The 22656-nt window shown below is 59.2% G+C and overlaps 1 protein-coding gene across 4 annotated transcripts in view; it reads right to left on the bottom strand.

Annotated features, from left to right (window-relative positions):
• CLIP2 (CAP-Gly domain containing linker protein 2) overlaps positions 1-22656 on the bottom strand; it is a 65187-nt gene that overhangs the window by 5989 nt on the left and 36542 nt on the right. For 3 of the 4 annotated variants that reach the window (XM_059414714.1, XM_059414712.1, XM_059414713.1), the window contains exons 5-14: positions 21026-21150; positions 19395-19608; positions 18437-18634; positions 17513-17616; positions 15838-15898; positions 9525-9629; positions 6959-7894; positions 4856-4913; positions 2561-2644; positions 1289-1445 (exon numbers count right to left, since the gene is read on the bottom strand). In XM_059414714.1, the coding sequence (XP_059270697.1) occupies positions 1289-1445; positions 2561-2644; positions 4856-4913; positions 6959-7894; positions 9525-9629; positions 15838-15898; positions 17513-17616; positions 18437-18634; positions 19395-19608; positions 21026-21150 (2042 nt within the window). The remainder of the gene's footprint in view (positions 1-1288; positions 1446-2560; positions 2645-4855; positions 4914-6958; positions 7895-9524; positions 9630-15837; positions 15899-17512; positions 17617-18436; positions 18635-19394; positions 19609-21025; positions 21151-22656) is intronic. The other variant, XM_059414715.1, reaches the window with a different exon arrangement.

The raw sequence follows: 22656 nt of genomic DNA, 5'->3' as shown, positions 1-22656 counted from the left end.
TCTCTGTCAAATAAATAAATAAAATCTTAAAAAAAAAAAAGTTTAAATAAAACCAAACATTCATCCAAGAGAGCTCGTGTGCATGACTTTCTATTTTTTTTATTTTTTAAAGACTTAATTTTTTTTTTTAAATTTATTTATTTGACAGACAGAAATCACAAGTAGGCAGAGAGGCAGGCAGAGAGAGAGGGGGAGGCAGGCTCCCTGCTGAGCAGAGAGCCCGATGCGGGACTCGATCCCAGGACCCTGAGATCATGACCCGAGCTGAAGGCAGAGGCTTTAACCCACTGAGCCACCCAGGCGCCCCTAAAGACTTAATTTTTAAGTAACCTCCACATCCAACGTGGAGCTAAAACTCACAACCCTGAGATCTAAGAGCCTCGTGCTCTCCCAACGGAGCCGGCCAGGCGCACCTACGTGGTATATTAATAATACTCTGAAAAGGATATTAAAATACTCCTCTCTCTTTTCCAACTACATTATCTATGTAAGGTCAGATTTTCATAATGTACTTCAAAATAACAACTGCAGAGACGGAAAGCAGAGGAAGATACGAGAATCCGGCTGTCTTCTACAAATTACGAGACCCAGAAAATTGGCAAAAATGTAACACGATGCCACTCTTCTCCTAAAACAATCTTTGTTTTGGAAAACGGCCACTTTTTAAAAAAAATTATTTATTTATTTATTTAAAAGATTTTATTTATTTATTTGCAGAGAGAGAGAGCTAGAGAGAGAACGAAAGCAGGGAGAGCGGGAGAAGCAGGTTTCCCGCCGAGCAGGGCGCCCGACGCAGGGCTCAAACCCAGGACCCCGGGATCACGACCTGAGCCGAAGGCAGACGCCCAATGACTGAGCCACCCAGGCGAACCCAGAAAAACGGTTACTTTTTATCAAAAGCCTATTATTTACATGTGATGCAACTGGCTTGTGATAATTTTTAAGTGGATTTAGAAAGATTTCTAAACTTCTGTTTTAATTGATAATATGGTAATTACAGAATAAATAAACAAAAGCTTTTTGGGAACCCTCAGTCCTTGTTAAGAGTTTAAAGGGATCCCAGAGACCAAGAAGTCTGGGAACCACCAGTGTTGCCTGCGAACTCTGCTTGGAGATCTGTGTTGAGGATTCTGAGGTTTCACCGGAGCCAAGGACAGCATCACCCGTGGTGCCAGGCACCTGACTCACCCGGCCCACCCCTGCCCTGCCTCCGGAGAAGACTGGCTAATGTCCGGTGGAGTGGGGTCGGGGTCAGGCTCAGGGTCAGGACTGCCCGCGGCGGACTCACCGCTCCTTCCGGAGCAGCTCCTGGCTGATGAGGACCAGCTGGCCCGAGGCGTCGTGCGTCTTTCGGGACACGGCCTCCAGCTCTGCCTCCAAGCGCCGCTTCTCCTTCTGGAGGGCGTCCACCTTCTTCTCTCCCGACTTGCACTTTGTCTCCAGTGCTGAGGGTCAGATGGCAGGGAAAGCAGAGACAGGGTCAAGCTCTCCATGAGAATCTGTCTCCGCTGGGGGTTGGGGAGCCAAGCTGGGCAGGGAGCTGATTTTCGCGGGGGACCAGGGGGACACACTCCACGGAGCGGGTCTTTCTTGTCCTGGCGAGCCAGCAAGAGGCCGAGAGAACAGCCACACAGAGCAGGCCACAACCCAAGTTCAGCCACACAGGCCCTTTGGTGTGGGGAGAAGCAGGCCACCCTTCCCGAGACAGGCCCTGGGCATCGACACTGCGACCTGGACAAGGGAAGGCTAAATCCTCCCCTTAGCCTTGGAGAGGTCTGAGGTCAACCGCCCTGTGTGGGGACCAATGAGGTGTGATGGGAACTGGACAGAAGTGGGAGTGCGGACCACCCCCCGGGACGGCGGCGTCTCACGGACATCACCACCGGCATTCTGGAGGACGAGAGGCATGGCCAGTTCTCGGAATCATAAACTCCAGACCCGTGCCTCTCTCCGGGCTCCCCGTCTGTCCGTGTCTCGCTCCCTGCTGTGGCCAGCATCCTCCCCGCCCCCAAGTCCGGAGGCCTGTATCCTGCATTTCTTCTAGAAAGGAGCCGGGGGCACAGGCACTCTATGTGCACGACCAACGTTAGAGTCAAGACAAGAGACGGGGCGCCTGAGCAGCTCAGTCGGTTAAGTGTCTGCCTTCGGCTCAGGTCACGATCCTGTGGTCCTGGGATCGAGCCCCCCATCGATCAGTGGGGCGCCTGCTTCTCCCTCTGCCTCGGCCGCTCCCGCTGCTTGTGCTCTCTCTCTCAAATAAATATTTTTTTAAAAAGGAGTCAAGAGGAGGAGAAAGCTGATGCAACTTCGGAACCCAGAAAACACAGAACTGGCTCTGCGGGAAGAAGGCAGCAGGGGTGCTTGGTCATCCCAGAGATAACGTGGGCGCCACACTCTTCCACTCTCCGCTGCTCAGGTGGGAGTCCGAGCAGGACTGGCCCACGTCGCCCTCTCAAGGCGGAGGACGCCCGGACCCAGAAGCCAACCCAGTCCATGCTCCACGGGCTCCAGGCCCCCCTGCAAGAGCCCCCCGCATCTGCCCTGCGGGAGGGAGACTTACCACTTACTTGGGCCCTGAGCATCTCGGTCTGGGACATCAAGGCTGTCACCTCTTTGTCCCTCTTGTTCAGCTTGTCCTGGAGGCCTAGGGAAGAAAGGAGAGACAAGGGGCCACAGTGTTGCAGGGGCAGTGGGTGAGGGCGTGGCCCTCCCGCAGGAACCCGAAAACGAAGCTACCCTTGGCCTCCAGGGTCCACATCCTTCCCCACACAAGCCCCCTCGCTGGGGGACCCACTCCCAAGAAGCCTCCAGTACCACGCGGTGTCAGGCCATTTAACTCTCGGGGAGTCTGTTTCCCTGAGTGATAAATGGGGACAGTCACGGTGCCCGTGTCACACAGCTGTGTGTGTTCAAGAGCCTCAGAATGATCCCCAAAAGGACAATCTACGGAAAATGCTAGAAACACATCCAGTTCCCCTAAGTTAATACATGTACGTAGGATACCCATAAAAATACCAACAAGATTCTGACATCACTGGGCAGAGAAGCAAGACCAGCCAAGGGGTTCTAGCAAATCCTTCCTCAGCGCGTTAAGACACAGAACACACGGGCACACCCCCGAACGCGGGCACAGGGACTCGCCTGCGTCTCCTTGTGTGTGTTTACCGCGACACCACTCCCAAGAGCCGGGAGGCAGAAACAGACCAGCCCTCCGTCAACAGCTGGGGGAGGAGTAAGACGGGGGCACACGGCGTATCACTCGGGAACGGAGCGGTGACACGTGCTATGTAAGTGAACCCTGCTTACAGTGCGCTAAGTCAAAGAGGCCAGGCGTCCGCCTATGGCATGATGTTCTGGACGGCCTGAATGGGCAAACCCACAGACAGAGAGCAGACCGGTGCTTGTCAGGGCTGCAGCCGGCAGGGAAGCGACTAACGATGGGCACGGAGTTTCCTTCTGGGGAGATGAACATGTTTTGGAACGAGATGGAGGTCACGGTTACAGAACACTGATTGAACATACTAAATGCCCCCCGAATTATTCACTTCAGAACAGTTAGTTATGGGCGCCTGGGTGGCTCAGTGGGTTCAAGCCACTGCCTTCGGCTCAAGTCAAGATCTCGGGGTCCTGGGATCGAGCCCCGCATCGGGCTCTCTGCTCTGTGGGGAGCCTACTTCCCTTCCTCTCTCTCTGCCTGCCTCTCTGCCTACTTGTGATCTCTCTCTCTTTGTCAAATAAATAAATCAAATATTAATAAAAAAAAGAAGAACAGTTAGTTATGTCTTAATGTTGCATCTAAAAAAAAAAATCACCCAAAAGAATTTATAATTTTGAAAAAGCAGAGCAGGAAGGACTATTCGGAGGGACTAAAACATAAATTTTAAAGTCTGGGTGGCTCAAGTCAGTTAACTGTCCGACTTTTAATTTTTGGCTCAGGTCATGATCTCTGGGTCACGAGATTGAGCCCTGCGTCGGGTTCCCTGCTGAACAGAGTCTGCTTGTCCCCTTCCCTTCCCTTCCGCTTGCTCCTCTCTCTCTCTCTCATTAAAATAAATAAAAAAAGTCTTCAAAAGAAATCTGCATGGCATGCATGACCATAAGAAAAGTCAAAAGACAAACTACAAATGGGGGGAAAAATGTTTGCAATGTCATATATAAAGAGTTTCTAAAAATCAACAAGAGGATCAACAACCTGCTAGGAAAAAATGAGCCAAAGACGCAAGCAGAACACAGGACATGAAGTAAGAGAAGGCACGCTGAAGTTACATCAGGGAACCTCTTTCACCACTCAGGCTGGCAAAGACCACAAAGTGTGATGAAATATTTTGCTGGCGAAGCTTGTGGGGAAACCTACTTTCAACCTCAGCAGGTGGGAGTTGAAGTTTGGAGCCCCAAAGAGCAGAAGGTAATTTACTGAAGCCATGTAATAGACAAAGACTGGAAACAACCCACAATCCATCGGTAGGAAACTGGGTAAACACGTGACAGGGCTCCAAGCAAAGGATTATTCTCCATCATGGAAGAGACTGGAAGAGACTGGAACAGTCTCCAAGAGGCACTGTAAAGTGGACAAGAGAAAGGGGTGGAACGGCGCGGGAGGTGTGGCTGGGCGACCCAGGTGTTTGTGCGTAAGCGTCTCTGGAAAGGAACCGTAAGTTGGCCAACGTGGTGCCTTTAGGGAGAGAACTCAAGTGACAGGGCACCCTTTGCCGGACGCTGCCCTTTGACCCACTGGAAGTTTATATATTAAAGAAAGTAAAGTCAAAACCAAACAAGTAACAAGCGGTTTAGCCTACGGCCGGGCACTTCATAAGCCCCAAAGCCCAGGGTCCCACCCAGCCCCGTGGCCACTCACCCTCTATAGTCTCCTTCATTCTGATCTTCTCCCCTGAAATGTCGTTGGACTCAATCATCTGAAAGAAGAGCCTGGTAAGGGGGTCGCTCAGCCCCCCCGATGACCCCCACAAGCAACCCCCCCGGCCGCCAGCAGAGCCAGCACCCCTCACCCCCTACAGGCTGGTTCTCAGGGACTTGATATGGGGGCAAGGAGCACAGATGTCTTCCATCCTGCCCCCTGACAAGAGAGGACCCCCCCCTTCCAGCTCCCAGTGCCCCCCAAGGCGGTTTGTGCAGCTTCCCCCAGAACGCTTCCCACCCCTTCCTTTGTTGCAAATGTCTGTTATGTTGAACAGATGTCTCCTCCCCTGGGACACCCACAGAGATCAGTCCTGGAAATCTGTTTCCATCATTATCCAGAGGCAAAATCCCCGGCTTGGTTTCTCATCCATAAAACAAGCATCAGCCGCCACAGGGCAGCTCCCAGAGGGACTTCAAGGAAAGCTACTTCCTTTCCCTCCAAGACTTCTTTTTAATAATAAACCCAGAAGCCAAAGAAGAAAAGACCCATTAAGAAAAACAAATCCGGATGGCAAACGTCAACAGGATGCCCGCGGCTCCTCGGGAAAAGTGTCCAGACTCTGCCCAAGCTGGCTGTCCTCTGGGCCTGCAGTTCGCCAGTCTAACACTGAGGGGCAGCAGAGAGCCAGGCAGGCAGTCACCTCCATCAACCCGCCCCTCATACTTCGTTCATACATCCCAAGCCCCCTTCTGAAGTCTCAGCCAATTGTCCCTGCACTTAAACCTCTGCATCTGGGAGTCATGTGGGTCCAGACCGAAGCTCCACGTGTATGAAAATCAAGAGATGGGCCTTCCTGAGGTCACTGCCCACTCCTTGGCCCAAGGTCTGTGACTGAGGGGAAGGGGGCCATCCTGTGGAACCACAGCAGTCCCAAACCACCTCTGCTAAGGGACCGTCCCCATTCTGAAGCCAAACAGGCCTCGGGCACATAAGTGACTCTGGGGGCTGTTCCTTTCCTCTCTGCCTAGGATCCTGGGAAAACGCTTGCTAAAAATGGTCCCTCCCTAGGGGAAAGGGGCAGAAAGGCTGCCACAACGGGCCGCCAGAGGGGACACAGGCAGAAGTCCCTCTACAAAACAGGCACCCATTTGTGGAACTCCTCAACACTTAACAGCTAGAAGTCACTCTAGTGTAAACGCCCAAGGAGACTCGGACGCCCAAGGAGGCCCAGGGCCTGTGTAAAGGCAGTGATCATGACACTCGCTGTCCCTCATCTGGGATTGGACCCATGTCATCCTGGGCACCCTCAGCCGGCCCTTTAGCAGCGGAGCTGGGCCTGATCCCCACCGCTGGTGGGCAGGAAACCCCGTCTCGGGCTTGCTTTGCTCATCTGAGACCGAGACAACACTAACCTTGCAAGGGTTCAGGTCAGAAAAAGCAACACAGGTCCCAGCACAAGGGTCTGGGGGCCAGAGCTACCCGAAAGGCCCTTCTCGGCGGGCATGCTCACGGCCCACACCGCCCAAGGCCTGGGCCTCCCCAGCGTGCTGAGCTGAAGGAAGATGTACTAGATGTTTAGAGGACTTCTCGATTCGGACCAGAACGGATACTGTAGCAACAGCTGCTTTGGAACTATGCCCTTCCAGCCTCCCACTGCCCACTCTGGAGACCCCACACTCTGGCCGTGACAGTGGTTCAGGCTCATCAGGACTGGCAAAGGGGGCCGCGCTTAGGTCACCTAGGTTGGTGCCTGTGTTGGGAGATGCCCCCCGCCCCCCCCCCCCGCACCACGGAGCTCCTGGTGCTGGTGCCTTGGGGAGATCCAGGAGCCCGCAGAGTGGGACATGTCTGGGAGAACCAGGGGCCTGGGGACGGGGAGGAACCCTGTGCCCTGTGCCAGCGTACGCATCTCTCCAGGCCCAGCCAGGTCAGCTCTGCCCGCCTTGGGTCCCACGGTCACCCTGCCCTACCGATGGAGGGATGAAGGGGTCCTCTGGTCTCACGTGGGCCTGGCTGGGAAGAGGGGTCCGCCAGCGCTGGGAGCCCCCGTGGCCCCGTCCCCCCGCCCCAGCCAGCCCGGCCCGAGAGGCGGCTGCCTACGTTGCTGTGCTGGGACGAGCACAGGGACTCGACGGCCTGCAGTCTGTTTTCAGCCACCAGAAGCTTCTCCCGCAGCCTCTCGGCCTCCTGCTTGCTCTGGGCTTCCGACCGCTGCAGCAGCTCGTGGTCCAGCATCTTCTTCTCGGCCAGGGAGATCTGCTCCTTGAGGAACTCGATGGCCTGCGCCTGGCCGCGATACTCCGCATCCAGCTTCTCCAGCTCGTGCACCCGCAGCTCGGCGTCGCGGCGCCGGTCCTGGGCCTCCTGCAGCTCCAGCCGGTGCTGGCCGGCCTGCGCCTCCAGCTGGGCCCGCCAGTGCTGCCGCAGCCCGGCCAGCTCCTCCTGGGCCTCCTGCAGCTTCTGCCGCAGCCCCTCCTTCTCCTTGACGTGCACGGCCGTCTCGATGTCGTGCTTGGCCCGCAGGTTGCCCAGCTGCAGCTGGTGCTCCATCTTGATGCCTTCCATCACCGCCTTCAGCTCCCCGATCTCCTTCTGCTGGGCGCCCGGGCCCGAGTTCAGGGTGGCCTTGAGGTCCTCCAGGGACTTCTGGTGGTCCGAGGCCAGCGAGTCCAGCTTGGACTTCCAGTTGTCCATGAGGCCCATGTTCTCGCTGGTGGCCTGCTGCACCTTGGCCTTGAGGTCCACCACCTCCTGCGCATACTTCTCGTTGGCCGCCCGGAGCTTCTCCACCTCCGCCTGGTAGGCCCGCAGCGCCTTCTCGTACTTGTCGCGCAGCGCGCCGCTCTCCCGCTGGTGCTCCTGGCTGGAGGACAGCAGCCGCTCCCGCAGCCGCAGCGTCTCGGCCGCCTCGGGGTGGTCGGCGGGCGGCGGGCCCGAGTGCCGCAGGCACTGCTGCAGCTCCTCGATCTCGCCGCGCCGCAGGCTCAGCTCCTCCTCCAGCTGCAGCACGCGCGACTGCTCGGCCACCGTGGTCAGCTGGCGGGAGAGAGGCAGGCGGGGGTCAGCGGGCTCCGTGGAAGGGAAGGGCGCCCCCCCCCACCAGCCGACCCCAGCACCCGACCCGGGCGCCGGCCGTCCCTGGGAGCACCCCCTGTCCCACTCCCGGCCACAACTTCCGGAGAGACTCCCCTGGCCTGCAGCCTGGTGACCCAGGGACTCGACTGCCCCTGCGGCCCTGGGTGGCCCAGGACAAATTGGCGGTTGAAAGAAACCACCTGTTTGAGGTTCTGGCTTTCCTGAGGAGGGAGCGTTGCCTTATCTGGCTCGGGGAGGGTCCCCAGCCGGAATGGGCGGGTTCACTAGGAGGGTCGTCTGGAGCGGGTGGCCCAGGAAAGGTCGGGCTTAATGCCCAAGGCAGAACAAAACTGGTGCTCCCAGACGCACCTCCTGATGGGTAACTGAGATGAGAGGCTCATCCCCACCCCCGCCCCCTCCAACCCAACCTGGATCACAACAATTGCAGTCGTATTTGGAAACGATACTTTTGCAAGTTTTAAATCTCTTCCTAACTGGAAAAAAAATTTTTTTGTTTCCGAAGGTGACCTTTAGTTCTGGAAATCCAGTTTTGTCTTTCTAATCAGGGTGACCCCCAGATCAAGATGCCTCGGGGTGGAGGGCTCCAGCCCGCCCCGGGGGGCTGGGTCGGTTTCTGCAAGCAGCCTCCTCGCACGCGTGTGCATCCCACACAAGCACACACAGTCGCCTGACCGCAGCCGGTGTGTGCAAAGGGACGCCCGTGTGTCTCCAGACACACACGCACACATACACACGCTCACTTGTGTGCCGAGACTGACCTGCAGAAACGGACCACGCTCGCCCCGGCCCCCACCCCGCTCAGATGGTCTGACCGGTCTCCGCTCGCCGGCTGTTTGGTTCCGAGGCCAGACCCGCAGCCGGGCTGGGCCGGCCAGCTACAGTGTGGATGTGTGCCCCTGCTCAGGGCCCGGCCCTGGGGCATGTTAGGGGGGGGCCGCCAAGGGGCCAGCCGGGCCCAGACCTACCCCCCCACCAGAGGGTCTACTGGATCTCAACGACCCCACCCCTGTGTCTGATAGAGTCTTATGCCCCAGGGACACTCCCACACCCCCAAAGCCTCAGGTCCTCCAGGCGAGCCCCTCCCGCCCCCAGAATTAAGACCCGCTAGGCTAGAGAAGCCGGGATCTGCACTCCACGACTTCCCGCCTTCCTCAGCCTCCCGGGTCTGGCGAGAAGGGGAGAAGGCAGGCGTGGATAAGTTTTCCCTGCACCTGTCCATACATATATATATATAGAAGGGGCAGACCGTGCCCAAGAGCCCCCCCCCCCCAATTTCTGAACTTGACAAAGCCTTGCGTTGGCAACGCATGGGGAGGCAGGAAGGGGCAGGGCCTCGCAGGACACCCCCAGTGGCACCATGCGCTGGGCACAGGGGCCAGGACAGCCAAGACCCGCTCCTCCCCAAAAAGCGTCACGTGGCAATGGCACAGAAGCACCCCTAAGCCTTGACTTCCCTCCTAGAAGGGGCACAAAAAGCGAAACACAACGAGGAGAGCAGCCAAAGACGGAGAAAATAATAAAACAGAGAAGCCGAGGAGGGGCGGAGGCGACGGGCCGGGGGCGGCGTTACCCTGTTGTCGGCTAATTCGCGGAGCAGCCGCTCGGCCTGCGCCTTCTCCAGCAGCAGACTCTGCTCCAGCTCCCCAATGCGGGCGTGCTCCAGCTGCGTCTGGGTCTGGTCCGCCCGGGGCGGCAGGGGAGGCGGCCCAGGGGAGAGGAGTACAGGGCAGAGGAAGCCGGAGGAAGAGAGAGAGACAGAGAGAGAGAGAGAGAGAGAGAGAGAGGCGGCGTCATCTTCGGTGCACAAGACAGGAGAGCAGGTCAAGGACAGGAGGCGGCTCCGGGACAGAGGAGGTCTGGGGAGGGGGCCGGGCCGGGCCTGCCAGCTGCCCCTGGCAGCTGCCGGGTCCCCAGGTGGGTTTGTTTAAAGGCAGGGGAGGGGCTGCGGCACTCCTGCCCCCGCAAGCCAGCCCACCCCACAGCGGGTGGTATCAGGGCACCAGACTCCCGCCTGTCACCTCTTGGTGGCTCTGGGGAGGGCCCCCGCCTGCTCCTGCCCCCCATTCAGGTGCCGGCCCGTTTCCCGCCCGGATCCCGCCCGCTGCAGGCCCCGAGACGGACGGATCGGTAAAGGAACCCAGGACTCCCGGCCCCCAGGCCTGAGCTGAAGGCGCAGAGCCATTCGAAAGGGAAGGTTTTACGTGGCCTTTACCCACGGGTAAGGCCTGGTCTCCGCAAAGCACAAGAACGCCCCTGTTCCGGCTTCCCACGCTACCAAAGCCCGACTTTCTCGGGCCATGCAGCCGGGCATCTGCTCAGAACCGATCTGCAAGGGTGGCAGCTGGGGCCAAGGGCGCCGGACCCAGGCCCCCCGGGGCCAATCTGGAGGCCACGTTCATCGCAGGGAGAAGCCGTTTAGAGCAAACCTGTGGGGCCAGTCTGAAGACTCGACTGTCCCTGCAGCCTGTCACCAGCAAGGGCGATGCAGACAGCAGAGACCCACCCAAGAAACACGCGTGCGGTTCCTGCACAGCAAGAGACGCCTGTGTCATCTGTCCTAGAATCTGATCTCTGTGAATGTTCCTGAAGGAACAACCGGAAAGCTTCTCTGTCCCTGTGTCTCAAGAAGGCGGCAGGCCGCATGCTAACAAGCTGCCAGGCTCAGGTTCCTTCAGGACATTACAGGCTGACAATGATGTCTCGGGGTCAGCCCCTGGGTGCTGGCCCGGGGCGGGGGGGGCTCGTCCCCACCCTCCTCTCCTAGAGGGTGGGCCCCGCAGCTCAGGCAGGACCCACGCTAGGCGGGCCCGACTGTAAATGATTACTGGTGGTCCCGGAGACAAGAAAAAGCCCCCAGCCTCACAATCCCAAGTTTCAATAGGTGCTCCCGAAAGGAGCTGCCCCGCATCAGCCCCATCCCAAACTTCTAGCCTCCTGGTCTGTAGGCTGGGGTCTCCACAGGGAAACAGGGGGACCCAGTGGACTCGCTTCAAGGGCTTAATTAAGATAAATTCAACCACAGAAAGCTGGAGGTTGGAGAGCAGGCTCTAAGGCTACATTTTGGGGGGGGGGGGGGGGGCAATCTGGCTTTCCATCCGCTCCAGGGGCACTGCCCAGGGTGTGAGGAGGGGCCACCACGCTCCTGCTTCTCAAGCTCCCTGGAGCTGCTGTTCATCAGCCGTGCCCACGGTCGAGGTGCTGGAAGCAGCGAGAGTGAGGGCGGACGTCACTTCTGTCGCGAGCGCTAACTATAGGACCCAACCCCCGTGGGGAGGGGGGTCTCGGCCGTCTCCCCGGCTCGCAGGCGGGAGCGGCTACTCCAGACGAAGCCTCGGCCGGGCTCGGGATCACACAGCAACTCGGGGCAGCTCCAGGTCGGGAACTCAGACACCCCCCACCCCGGGTGCCAGGAGGACTGGTGCCTCGGCCTGGAGCCGGCCGAGCTCCATGGTGGGGGGACGATGCTGAGGTGAGGAGCCACAGACTTCCAGGGGCAATACAGACCATCAAAGGGGGCTCCTGGAGCAAGGGACCCCCATTTCCCTGCCTCAGCTCAAATCCAGGAGCTCGGCCAAGCCTTGCCTACGCCCCGCACCTGCAGCGTCGCCTCTCCCTGCAGACACGGGGCCCGCACCCCTGCAAAGCAGAGCCACCGTCCCGAGATACCCCTCGGGTAACTGAGGGCTGGAATCGTTACTGGGGGAGGAGATGCCCCACCTGCACTAGGGGCCCCTGAAGGTCAGAGGCACGTGTCACCTCTCTTGACCTCTCTTTAGTCCTCACAGCACACAAATCAACAGGGAGCGGACTCTTGAGTTCACGAGCCTGGCCCTCTCTGCTCCCCCCACGGGTCCTCCCAGGCAAGTGACCGAGTGACCCAACAGGTGCTATTTAGTTAACAAAATCGTAACACGCTTTGAGCCCTGGATGATTGATTAATCAACAACCACCGAACCCCAAAAAGGTCGAGTCCCCACTGGGGCGGCAGCGGGGAGAGGCACGCACATTTTCACAGTGCCTCGTGGCAGACATACGTCCACTCAAGAACCAGAAAGCCTGGCCCCAGCCCGCGACCTGGGATTCCCACCTTCCGGGGGCTCCTTGCCTGCTCCAGTCGTGGGGACTTCAAGGTGCACGAGACAGACAGGGTCCCTGCCCCCCCAGGGCGTACACTGCGGGGAGGGATGGAAATGAGGTGCTTTCAGGTTGTGGGTGCGGCTGGGAACAGGGCTCAGGGTGGGGGGTGCGGCGGACAGACGTACTACCGAAGAGGCAGAGGGGGCGTCTCCGAGAGAGACCGTGGGAGGTGAGGCCCGAAGGAGAAGCAAAAATCCGCACACGGAGTAGCTCAGAGGCAGACAGAGCTCGGAGCGTCCAGGAACAGAGAATTTCCACGGGCCTGCAGCCCAGGGGCACGGGGCTGGGACCCCAAGGGGCTCTCCTGGGCCCTTTACCTGGGCTCGTGGTGTCAGAGGTTTGAGCACGACAGCGGCAGGGGCTGGTTACCCTTCTTAAGAGATCTGGTCGGTTTGCTTTACTGCAACATTGAGAGGGGGCTGGTTTGGCGGGGGGGGGGGGGGGGGGGTTTGGGAGAAGACGGGCCATGAGCCGACGGTCACTGAGCCCGCTGAGCGCGCCGACCGGCCACTGACGCAGGCTCCTTGCCCTTCTTCCCTAGTCACGCGTAGCCTCCAAACCTCCCAGCGATAAAACCTGCAAAGCTTCGGTGAGGAGAGCGGGCAGCAGGGAAACACCGGAGGTGCCAGGTAGAGGCTGGTGCGGTTGTCTGCGGCAAGGCGCTGGGGGCCTGCCTGGCCCAGGAAGGCGGCCGGTGGGGAGGCCGAGAAGGTCAGAGGCCAGGTCAAGGTCAGGATCTGACAGCGGGATGACGGAAGGATTCAAGACGAGTCAGCTAAGCAACCATCTGCGGGACTGGGCGGTGGGGGGGACGACAGGAACAAATGCTCTGGGTTGCATAGTGTCCCCCAAAACCTCACCTTTACCTGCAGCCTCCATATGGGACTCTGTTCTGGAAGAAGGGTCTCGGCACGTGTGACTCGTTACGATGAAGTCATGCCGCACGAAGGCGGACCCCACCCCCAGTGACCGGTGTCCTTATATGAAGGCAAGTCAGGGACACAGGAACACACTGGCACAAAGGCCACATGACGACAGAATCAGTGACTCAGTCTCAAGCCGAGGGAAGCCAAGGGTTTGCCAGCAGCGTTACCGAAGCGGCGAGGCCGGCATGGGACAGGCTCTCCCTCAAGCCTTCCAGGGGAAGGAAGCCTGCCAAGCCCTGGATTTCAGATGTCTGGCTTCCAGAACAGCGGCAGAGTAAGTCTGCGTTGCTTTAAGCCGCTGAATTGCGGTCATTTGTTACGGCAGCCCCGGAGCTGCTGCTGGCACCGTGGTCCCCCTCCTGGGGGAGACGTCCGGTCGGCAGGCCGGTGTGCGCACAGGGGGGCGAGGGAATCATGAGCTCACGGAGGACGCTGAACGGTACAGACTGACGCTCTCAGGGACAGTGTAGGTCGGGGGACAAAGGGGCCCCGGGACAGGCTGACATTTAGAGATCTGGAAGGAGGCTAAGAGGCTGGAACCGGGGAGTGAGGCCAGGAGGCGGCCAAGCAGAGAGATGGGGTGACAGCTGGCGGGAGACCGGGAGCTCACAGGAATGCGTTTTATTTTTGACTCCCGAGATGGGTGGGTGTGAGCAGAACTTCGGGACCATTTGTGTTCCGGTCGTCATGAATGTGGTCACAGGAAAGCAGCAGCAAGGGGACCCCGCTGCCCCCCAACTGGCTGGCTGTCGCCATCTGTCAGGGTCTCTCCCAGCTGGGGCTGAAGGCGTCCGCATGGACACCGGATCCAAAGCCGGCCTGCTCATTGTCTAGCCTGGGACCAGAGGACAGAGGCCAGTGCTGGTGGGAGGCGGTGCTGGACCCTGGGGAGGGACAGGAAGCGGTGGGTGGGCGGGGCCATAGGTGGGTGGACGGGCCGGAGACTGGCGGGTGGGCGGGGCCAGGAGGCTGCAGAAGGCGGCTGGGAGGTTGGGGGGCGGGGCAGGAGGAGGGAGCAAACCTGCTTAGAGCCCAGGCTAGAGGAGAAACGGAGAGAGACAGACAGACGTGGAGACTGACCACGAGTCAGGAGCAGAAGGAAACCTCTGAGCAAAGAAGGGGCTCGGCTCCTGATGCCATTTCTTGCGTTAGGTCCTTGAACTGCCGGTGACAGTTCCCTGTAGCCTTTCAGTAACCCCCCTTGAGTGATGTGCGCAGGAGGGGCCTCTGTCTCTTGCAAGCACAGGTGCTTTTTCCAGAAGCCCACCCCAACGCCTGCAAAGAGGGCCGCCGCCGGGAAGGAGAGACAGCCACATGCAACCGCACAACCCGCCTCCTTGGCTGAGAGGGAACGTACAAGACGATGTCATAATGCTGGGCTCGGGTCCTACATGGGGGTTGTACCCCGATATCCATCCTTACAGCTAGGTGGCAAAATCTGCTCCATTCAGGGGCAGCCACCAGGAACCCTACCCCGATCACACACACCCCTCCCCCAGCCAGGATCACCCAGGGACAGGTCAAGCACAGGCACAATTCTGCTGAGCAGCGATGCCACGGGCCCTTAAGGCAGCTCTGTCACAAAATCAGAAACTATACTTTCCAGTTGGGGCTCAGAAATGATCTAGTATAGGGGCGCCGGGCTGGCTCAGTCAGTGGAGCTCATGACTCTTGATCTCAGGGTTGTGAGTTCGAGCCCCAACATGGATGTAGAGATTCCTTAAAAATAAAATCTTAAAAAAAAAAAAAAGATCGAGTGCAGTGATCCCCAAGTATGGTCCCTAGACTGGCATCACTTGGGAACTTGCTAGAAATGACAGTTCTCAGATCCCAGACCCGTCAAGCAGCGAGCCTGGGCCCAGCACCGCGTCTGAACACGCGCTCTAGGCGATGAATTCAAGTCTGAGAATCACTACCTAGTTCAACCTCCTCATTTTGCAGATGAGAAAAGGGAGGCCTGGGGAAGAAAGGGATTGCCCGGGGCCAGTTCGGGCCAGGCCAGTGTGTGGAGGACTGAACTCACTGTCCCCCGCCCCATCGATGGCTCCAGGAGCCCCCCTCTTCCCTGTCACCTCCCAGGGAGCTGGGAAGACCACAGCAGCGAGGCACTCCTGCACACCCAGCGTTGGCCGCGTGAGCCCTGAGGTCTGTGTGATGTGGTGGAGGCCGGGGTGGCAGGAAGCGTTCACTGACTGATGGGCTCAGAACGGGTGGGGTGAGCAGGGACTGAAAGGCTCACCTTTGCCCAGACCACCTGTCCAGGTGTTGTAACACAGGAGGCGCCCTAATGGTCCTCCTCACGGCGGAGCTCAGGAGCCAGGAGTCCCGGGCCCTGACCCCAGGGGCTGCAGCCTCGCTCCCTGATTGGGTGAGTCCCTTTGATTTTCTGGGGCTATTGTGGCACCCCTAAGCCCTGAGACCCAACAACAAGCTACCTCCAGTCCAAACGTCACCTGGAATCCAAGACAAATGAAGGGCCCACGGGACACCTCTTTGTCCAACATAGAAGGGACGGGGGAGTCCAGCCACCATGTCCTAAGGCTACCCTAGTCCACCCCACCTGGCAGCCAAACAAAAGGAGGCCTGTTCCCCCCGCCCAGGGGAGCTGAGCCACTTCCCGTCCCCCAACACCAGAGTCTCTCATGACCTGCCCCTCCCCATCCTCCCAGGGGCCTCTTCTGGATTTCCCCCTTTTAATGTCCCCAGCCCCCTCCCGGGGAGGCCAGAGCTGCTGCCTGGTCCTCAAGAGTGCCCGGCAAGGGCTGGGGGAGGGCAGTGGGGAGTGGAGCTCAGGCAGGGGTGGGGCGGGGCGGGCGTTACCTCCAGGTCTCCTTTGGTGATGGATTCCTCTTCCACCCGGAACTGCAAGTCCTCCACCTTCCTGCAGGGGGAGACGGGGCTGAGCGGGCCGGACTCGGAGCGGTGGGCCGCACCTCAACGAGGGCAGGGAGGGGCGAGGCCGCCAGCCAGTGCTCAGGCCCAGGGAAGGCACCGTCCCAGAGTCACGGTGATTGGGGCAGAGCCTCCTGGAAACCTCCAGCCCTCCCAGGGTCCGGCCCGTGCTCTACTCTGAGACCACGCGCTTCTCTAAAACGGGGGCAAGTCAGGCGACATCCTTCCCGCCTAGGGTGGCTGTGGGACCAGGGAGGGTGGGCTCTCCTGTTGCAATCCTCGGGGAGGTAGGGGTGGGCTTCTTCCCCGCTGACCACTCTCGCATCCCTTCCCCACAAAATCGGGGCCCGGAGCCATGGAGCTGCTCCCTAACAAGGGCCCCCACTGCCCTGCCTCCCACAGTCACCCACCCACGTGCCAATATAGCACAGGGGAGACGCGGGCACGCAACGGCGCACGGAGCTGCCCGTCCTGGGGCCTCCCGACAGCTCCCGGCACACAGATGGGGAGACGGGAGCTCCAAGGGCAAGAAGACCTGCCCAAGGTCACCCAGCAAGCCCAGGGGCCCGCACACAGGCCCTCGGTGAACACAGCCCCCAGGACAGCCTCGAGTTTTCTGTTTGTCGGCCTCAGGCGTGTCACCATGGGAACCAGATGTGTGGGCCCCGAAAACTGTCGCAGGCAGATATAAATAAGCCCTTCGCTCTCCAAGTCAGACAGTAACGGCAGCCTGTGGCTCACAGGCCTTGGCTGAGAGCTCCAGAACAGCCCAGAGGCGGGGCTGAGCATGGGGCTGCCTGAGGCATGGGGGAGGGGAGGGAGCCCCAGGAATCTGGGTGTCGGGGGCGTCTGGGTGGCTCGGTCGTTAAGCAAGTGCCTTTGGCTCAGGTTATGACCCCAGGGCCTTGGGATCAAGTCCCCCATCGGGCTCCCTGCTCAGTGGGGAGTCTGCTTCTCTCCCTACCCCCCTGCTCAAGCTCTCTCTCTCTCAGTGTCTCTCTTTCAAATAAGTAAATATAAAAACTTAAAAAAAAAAAAAATAAGAAGAGAAACCTGGGTGTCGGCTAGGGGACAGGGAGAGGACCCTGGGCCAAGAGAAGCCCTGACAGCTCTGTCCTGCTCTGACCCAGGACCAAGTCAGGCCAACATGGCGGGAACCATGGTCCCTACCGGCTGCGGGGACAGGAGAGAAAGAACCAGCGTCATCATCAACAGACCGGTGGCCTCAGGCAAAGCCCCGCCCCCTCTGAGACTCCGTTTTCATCATCTATGACATGGGGGCGACAGCCGCCTCCGGGACTCATGGTAACTCTTGGAGCTGCTTCTCTGAGCCTCGGGGACCCGACCCAGCCCAGCGGGGTGCTCTGCAGGTGCAGCCAGCGAGGGGGGGGCCCACCCCGCATGTTCCCCTCAGGATGTGCTGTCCCGGCCGGCAGGTCAGGTGCAGCGAACCCCCCGCCCTCGCGGTCAGGAAGGAGAGCCGCGGACGGATGTGGTGACCCCCCGAGCCTGCAGAGATGGGCACCATCACCCCACTTAGCGGACGAGGGGCCGGCCTGCAGAGCTCAGACACCCCCCGGCCCAGGGCAGGGGTGCTCCGTACCTCCTCTCCTCCTCCAGCTGGTTGGACAGGTCCGCCTTCTCCTTCCGCACGCTCTCCACCAGCAGCCGGGCCCGCTGCAGCTTCTCCTCTGTTTCTGTAACATACTGGGCCCCGAGCAAGGGCCAGCGCGGCGTCAGCCCCCTCCTGGGCCCGGGGTCCAGGTGGGGGGGAGGGACGCCAAGCGAGGACCCAGGCCTGCCACTCGGGCCACCCCCGCTGGAGGGGCACAGCCCACGGGCCTCACTGTTAAGGGAGGACGGCCCGGCTGAGCGCCAGGAACGGCAGAGGCCAGGCTCACCGGTGGGAACCTCCACCTGTCCCCAGTACCCGGCACTCCAGTGCCTGCTACTAAGGGCCTAAGACCCACCGTGCTGGGAAGGCCCCTGTCCCAGCACATGCAGGAGCCTGGCCTTTATCACCACAGTCGAGGCAGGGCGGAGTCAGGCTCGCAGTGGGGATGGGGACCCAGGAGACAAACACCTCCATAAGGGAAGAGAGGCAGGTGACAGCAGCAGACCCAAGTCGATGGGAGAGGGCTCCCCGCCCTGAACCCAACACACGGATCTACCCGAAAGCACGATCTGGAACGTGGACGGGGACAGACCAAAAACTGTGTACCTGAGTATATTTAGACGATGTGAGTAATTGGAAATAACTTGAGCCACCACAGGGGACTGGCTGCGCGGGTAAGGACACAGCCCGCGATAGACGGCCACGCAGCCGCGAAAACAGGGAAGAATTTTCCATGACCTAGAAAGTGCTCCCACTCTAGTTAAGTAGGAAAAAGCCCGCTAGAGCCAGGCTCCGGATCGTCAGGGGGAAGAGGAGGGGTCTTAGGTTCTCTGTGTGAGGGTGCCCAGCAAGGCTGACCCCGGGGCGCCCCCAATGCCCCCTCCCCCCCCGCGACCCCACCAGCCCAGCCACCTGTTCGTGCTGCGCCTTGAGCAGGGCGATCTCCTTCTCCACTTCGCAGATGTGGCTTGTGGCCTTGGCCACCTCGGCCCGCTCCAGGTCCCGCTCAGCCAGCAGCTGCTCGATGTGCTGCTGCTTCTCCTTTAACGCCTCTTGCAAGGCAGTGGTGCCCGATATCTTGCGGGCGTAGCGCGAGGAGGTCTCCGTGAGCTGCGGGAAGACGCGGGTGCAGGCGGGACTCAGGGGTCTGGAGCACTGTCCAGACAACGGCTCGAGGCACCTCGCCCCCCGGGCGCCTGCTCCTCCTGCCAGTGCCCTAGGCACTCTACGTAGGGGGAATCATGATGTTCGAGATGCTGAGAGCTCCCGGCTCTTGGGAGAGCCCGACTGACCCCTGACAGTCACAGCACCGGAGCTCTGCCTCACCTGGGCCACTTTCTCTACACACATCCTAGACTCCCCGCCTAGACTCGGACTGCCCAGAAGGCTCTATGCCCCCAGCAGGGCAGCATTGCCTTCTCCCCTCACCCAGGGTGCCTGTGGCAACCTGGAACTCCCTGCCCTCGACCTGCCCCCCATCCACACTACCTGTCTTGTATCTGCATGACCCTCCTTAACTCCCAGGGAAGGGGTAAGGCTGCTGACAAATCCGTAATGTAAAAATAACAATAAACGTAAATGGATCAATCTTTCCTATTAAAAGACTTCAACTTTCATCTCTTTTTTTTCCCCTTCTTAAGTAGGCTCTATGTCCAACGTGGGGATTGAACTCACAACCCTGAATCAAGAGTCACACACTCCACTGACTGAGCCCACTAGGAATCCCTAAGCTTTCACCTTTGTTCCAAAACCCCACACTGGGATACGTGGAACACAGCAAGTCAGGGGAGAATGGGACACCCGGATCCTTCTGTCCCTACCCTCTCGCCCCCACACACACCAGGGTACCCCTTCCCCGCTCCCCCCTCACCAGTCCGCTGCGGCTGGGCCGGCCCCCCACGGAGGAAGCTACAGAGCTGACAGAGCTGATGGAGGAACTGCTGGGGCTGTGGGTCAGCGCTGAGACGCCCATGGCCATGCGCTTGGTCTTCTTGGCCTTGGCCGGGCTGGTGGACGGGAAGCCGATGCGGATGACCTTGTGGATGGGCGCGAAGAGACCAAACTTGGGTGGGCACTGGAAGTACCTGGGGGAAGCAGGAGAGACTCACACTGTCGTCACGGCTCCACGGCCCAGAGCCTAGTATCCCCCAGCAGAGACGCTTATCCTTCGGGGCCCAACACCCTCACCCCATGACCAATACAGGGGACTCCAGAAAGGGAACAGAGAGGAATAGGGCCGGAGAGTCTCTGTAGCCATAAAGAGCCACTGGGCATACGTGGAGGGGTCTGGGGGAATAATGATTATCGAGTACCCACTCCATGCGCATTCCTATCCCCTAGCCACTCTGCTCTCATCCACGTTTCACGGATGAGGAGATGTAGGCTAAGAGAGGTTAAGGAACTTGCTTATGGTCACACAGCTGGTTAAAGGCAATGCCAGCATCGGACTCCCCAGTCTTCAGGGCTTGGCTCCCACACACCATTCAGAAGCCCTCCCCAGCCCTATCTGCAGCCCCCACTTTCATGACGGCCCCCGGGTCATCCCAGACCCAAGGAACCCCACTGACCCCCTGCTCGCAGAGCTCCCAGTGTGCAGCAACCAAAACCTGAGGGGGACACCTTGGAGGTGGGGGGCTGCTGTCCCCCGGCCCCCAAATTCCGAAGGCAAGAGTGAGTTGAGAGAAACGCCCAGCTTGCCAACAGGAAGGCACAGTGTTGTCAGGGGAACGCTGGCCTGTCTTCTCTCAAAACCTCTCAGGGCTCGGACTCCACCAGGGACCGGGGAGTCGGTCCCGTCCAGTTCCTGCCTCACCTTGAAAGTGCCTCCGTACTTCCTACAGGAGGGACTTTACTAGGACTGCCCCCGGGCCCCGACCCAGCAGACCTCCCACCAAAAAAGCCTCCTTTCCTGCAAGAGCTGGGCGAGGGAGGGCTGTGCCCCCAGAGCTTGACCTGAACCCCAGTAACCACTACTTTTCAGAGGCGGCACAAGCCAGCCTCAGGACAGCCAGTGCACAGGGGGCTGCCAGGCCTTAGCCCCATGCCCCTGCCAGACTGCTCACCCAGAACCTCACACTCCCTGGCCCCCGACTCCAGGCAGCCAGTTCCCTCTAATCAGAGAGGGCATGAGACCTGGAGCCCAGCTGTGACCCTACCCGGAGCTGTAGGCCCGAGACAGTGTCCGATTATTTCCCTTCTCAGCCCTCCCTCTCGCTTCCACGGCCCCTGCCCCACCTAGCCACATGTGGCATACAAGAGCGAACACAGAACCGACAACTCTCCCAGCACTTGTCCGTGACTGTGTGACCTTGAGAAATGACCTCTCTGGCCTCTGTTTTCTCATCTGTAAAATGGGGATGCTATTCCTCAGCCAGTAGGAAGGTGGCAGCACCTCTCCCATGGTGCCTGGCTCAGCTACGGGCTTCCTCAGATGCCCCAGCCCCCACTCCCACCAGGGCAAGAGGAGCCCCTCCCAGACAGCCCGGGGGGAGTCGACCATACCTGGTGCCCGCCACCGCCCCATCGTTCTTCCCAAGGGGCTCATCCAGCTCCACGCCACACCACTCGCCCTTGGCAAAGTCTGTCTCCCCCACGTACCGCACCACGCCAGTCTTCGTCCCGCCAACCTGTTGGCACACAGACAGAGTCCAGTCCGGAGGGTGCACTGAGCCCAAGCAGAGCCGGCGTGGGTACCCAGGTGCTCATCCTATCCTTCCCATCCGGTGCGCAGGGGACAGGGCAGGTAGGGGTGAGAGGAGAAGAGGCCCAAGGGCAGCGGGCCTCAGCTATCACCGGGGCTTCCTGGGGCTGTCCCAGGCAAGAACTTTGGAGACAGACAGACAGACCTGCATGGAAACTCTCTGCCGCGTACCAGCTGTGTGAGCCTGGGCAAGTTACCTGACCTCTCTGAGCTTCTGCCTCGTCATCTGTAGAAAATATTCCTTTTATTTTTCTCCCCGAGGATGAAATACTTATGTCTGCCCCATACCGGAGTGCCAACAAACGTCATCCTTAAACATTGTTCGATGGTGGTCGCCGGTGGGTGGGGAGACCGGGAAATCGGGAGCTGTTTAATGGGAACCGAGTTTGTTTTGCAAGAGGAAGAAAGCCTGTGGGTCGGGTGCACAGCAACGTGAATGCACTGAACACTACCGAACAGTACATTCAAGGGCGGTTAAGGTCGATTTGAGGGGTGCATGGGTAGCTCAGTGGGTCAAGCATCTGCCTTCAGCCTGCCTGGATCCTAGGTCTTCCATTTTTCTTGGTTTACTTCCTTATTTTATTTTTTTAAGATTTTATTATTTATTTATTTGACAAACAGAGATCACAAGTAGGCAGAGAGAGAGGAGGAAGCAGGCTCCCCGCTGAGCAGAGAGCCCGATGCGGGGCTCGATCCCAGGACCCTGAGATCGTGACCTGAGGCTTTAACCCAATGAGCCACCCGGGTGCTCCAATTTACTTCCTTATTTTTAAGAAAAGGTGCCCAAAGAAATAAACTCTTCGAGCCTCTGCAATTTTGGACATCAATTTTTACTCTAGCCTCCCTTTTGCTAATCGAGGTGAAAATTCCACTAACATCAAAATTCACCATTTTAACCTGTTTAAAGTGTCCAATTCCGTGGCTTTTAGTTTGCAACCATCCCTGCCTGCTCTGGGATCCTGGGACAGTTTCATCACTCCCAGAAGGAAACCCCGCGCCCAGGAGTACCGACCCAGCCCCAGCTCCCGTCCTGGCAAGCACCCCTGTACTTCCTGTGTCGCAGACCACCTCCTTCGGGGCGTTTCCTACCGATGCAACCACCAGTAGGTGACCCTGGTTTTTCCATCGGGCATAGCGACTGCCAGGCTCCCCCATGTCTACCACCATGAGGATCACCTCATCAGGATCCTTCCTATCGATGGCCAAATAAAACTCCAGCACACGGATTACACCAGGTTTTGTTTGCCTGTTCACCCACTCTTGGACATTTGGGAGGTTCCCACTTTTTGGTTCGTGTGAACCACGTGGCTGGAAACATCCACGTGTAAGTCACTGCGTGAACACTCGCTTCGCTCACTCCGGAGTGGGGACGGCTGGGTCCCTTCCCTCGGGAATTCGAAGGCTCCTGTCTCACAGGACTGTTAAGACATTT

This window comes from Mustela nigripes, chromosome 11 (genome assembly GCF_022355385.1).
Source record: "Mustela nigripes isolate SB6536 chromosome 11, MUSNIG.SB6536, whole genome shotgun sequence".
NCBI classification, from domain to species: domain Eukaryota; kingdom Metazoa; phylum Chordata; class Mammalia; order Carnivora; family Mustelidae; genus Mustela; species Mustela nigripes.
The sequence above is the reverse complement of the archived record's forward strand: the minus strand, read 5'-3'. Positions and strand labels throughout refer to the sequence as shown.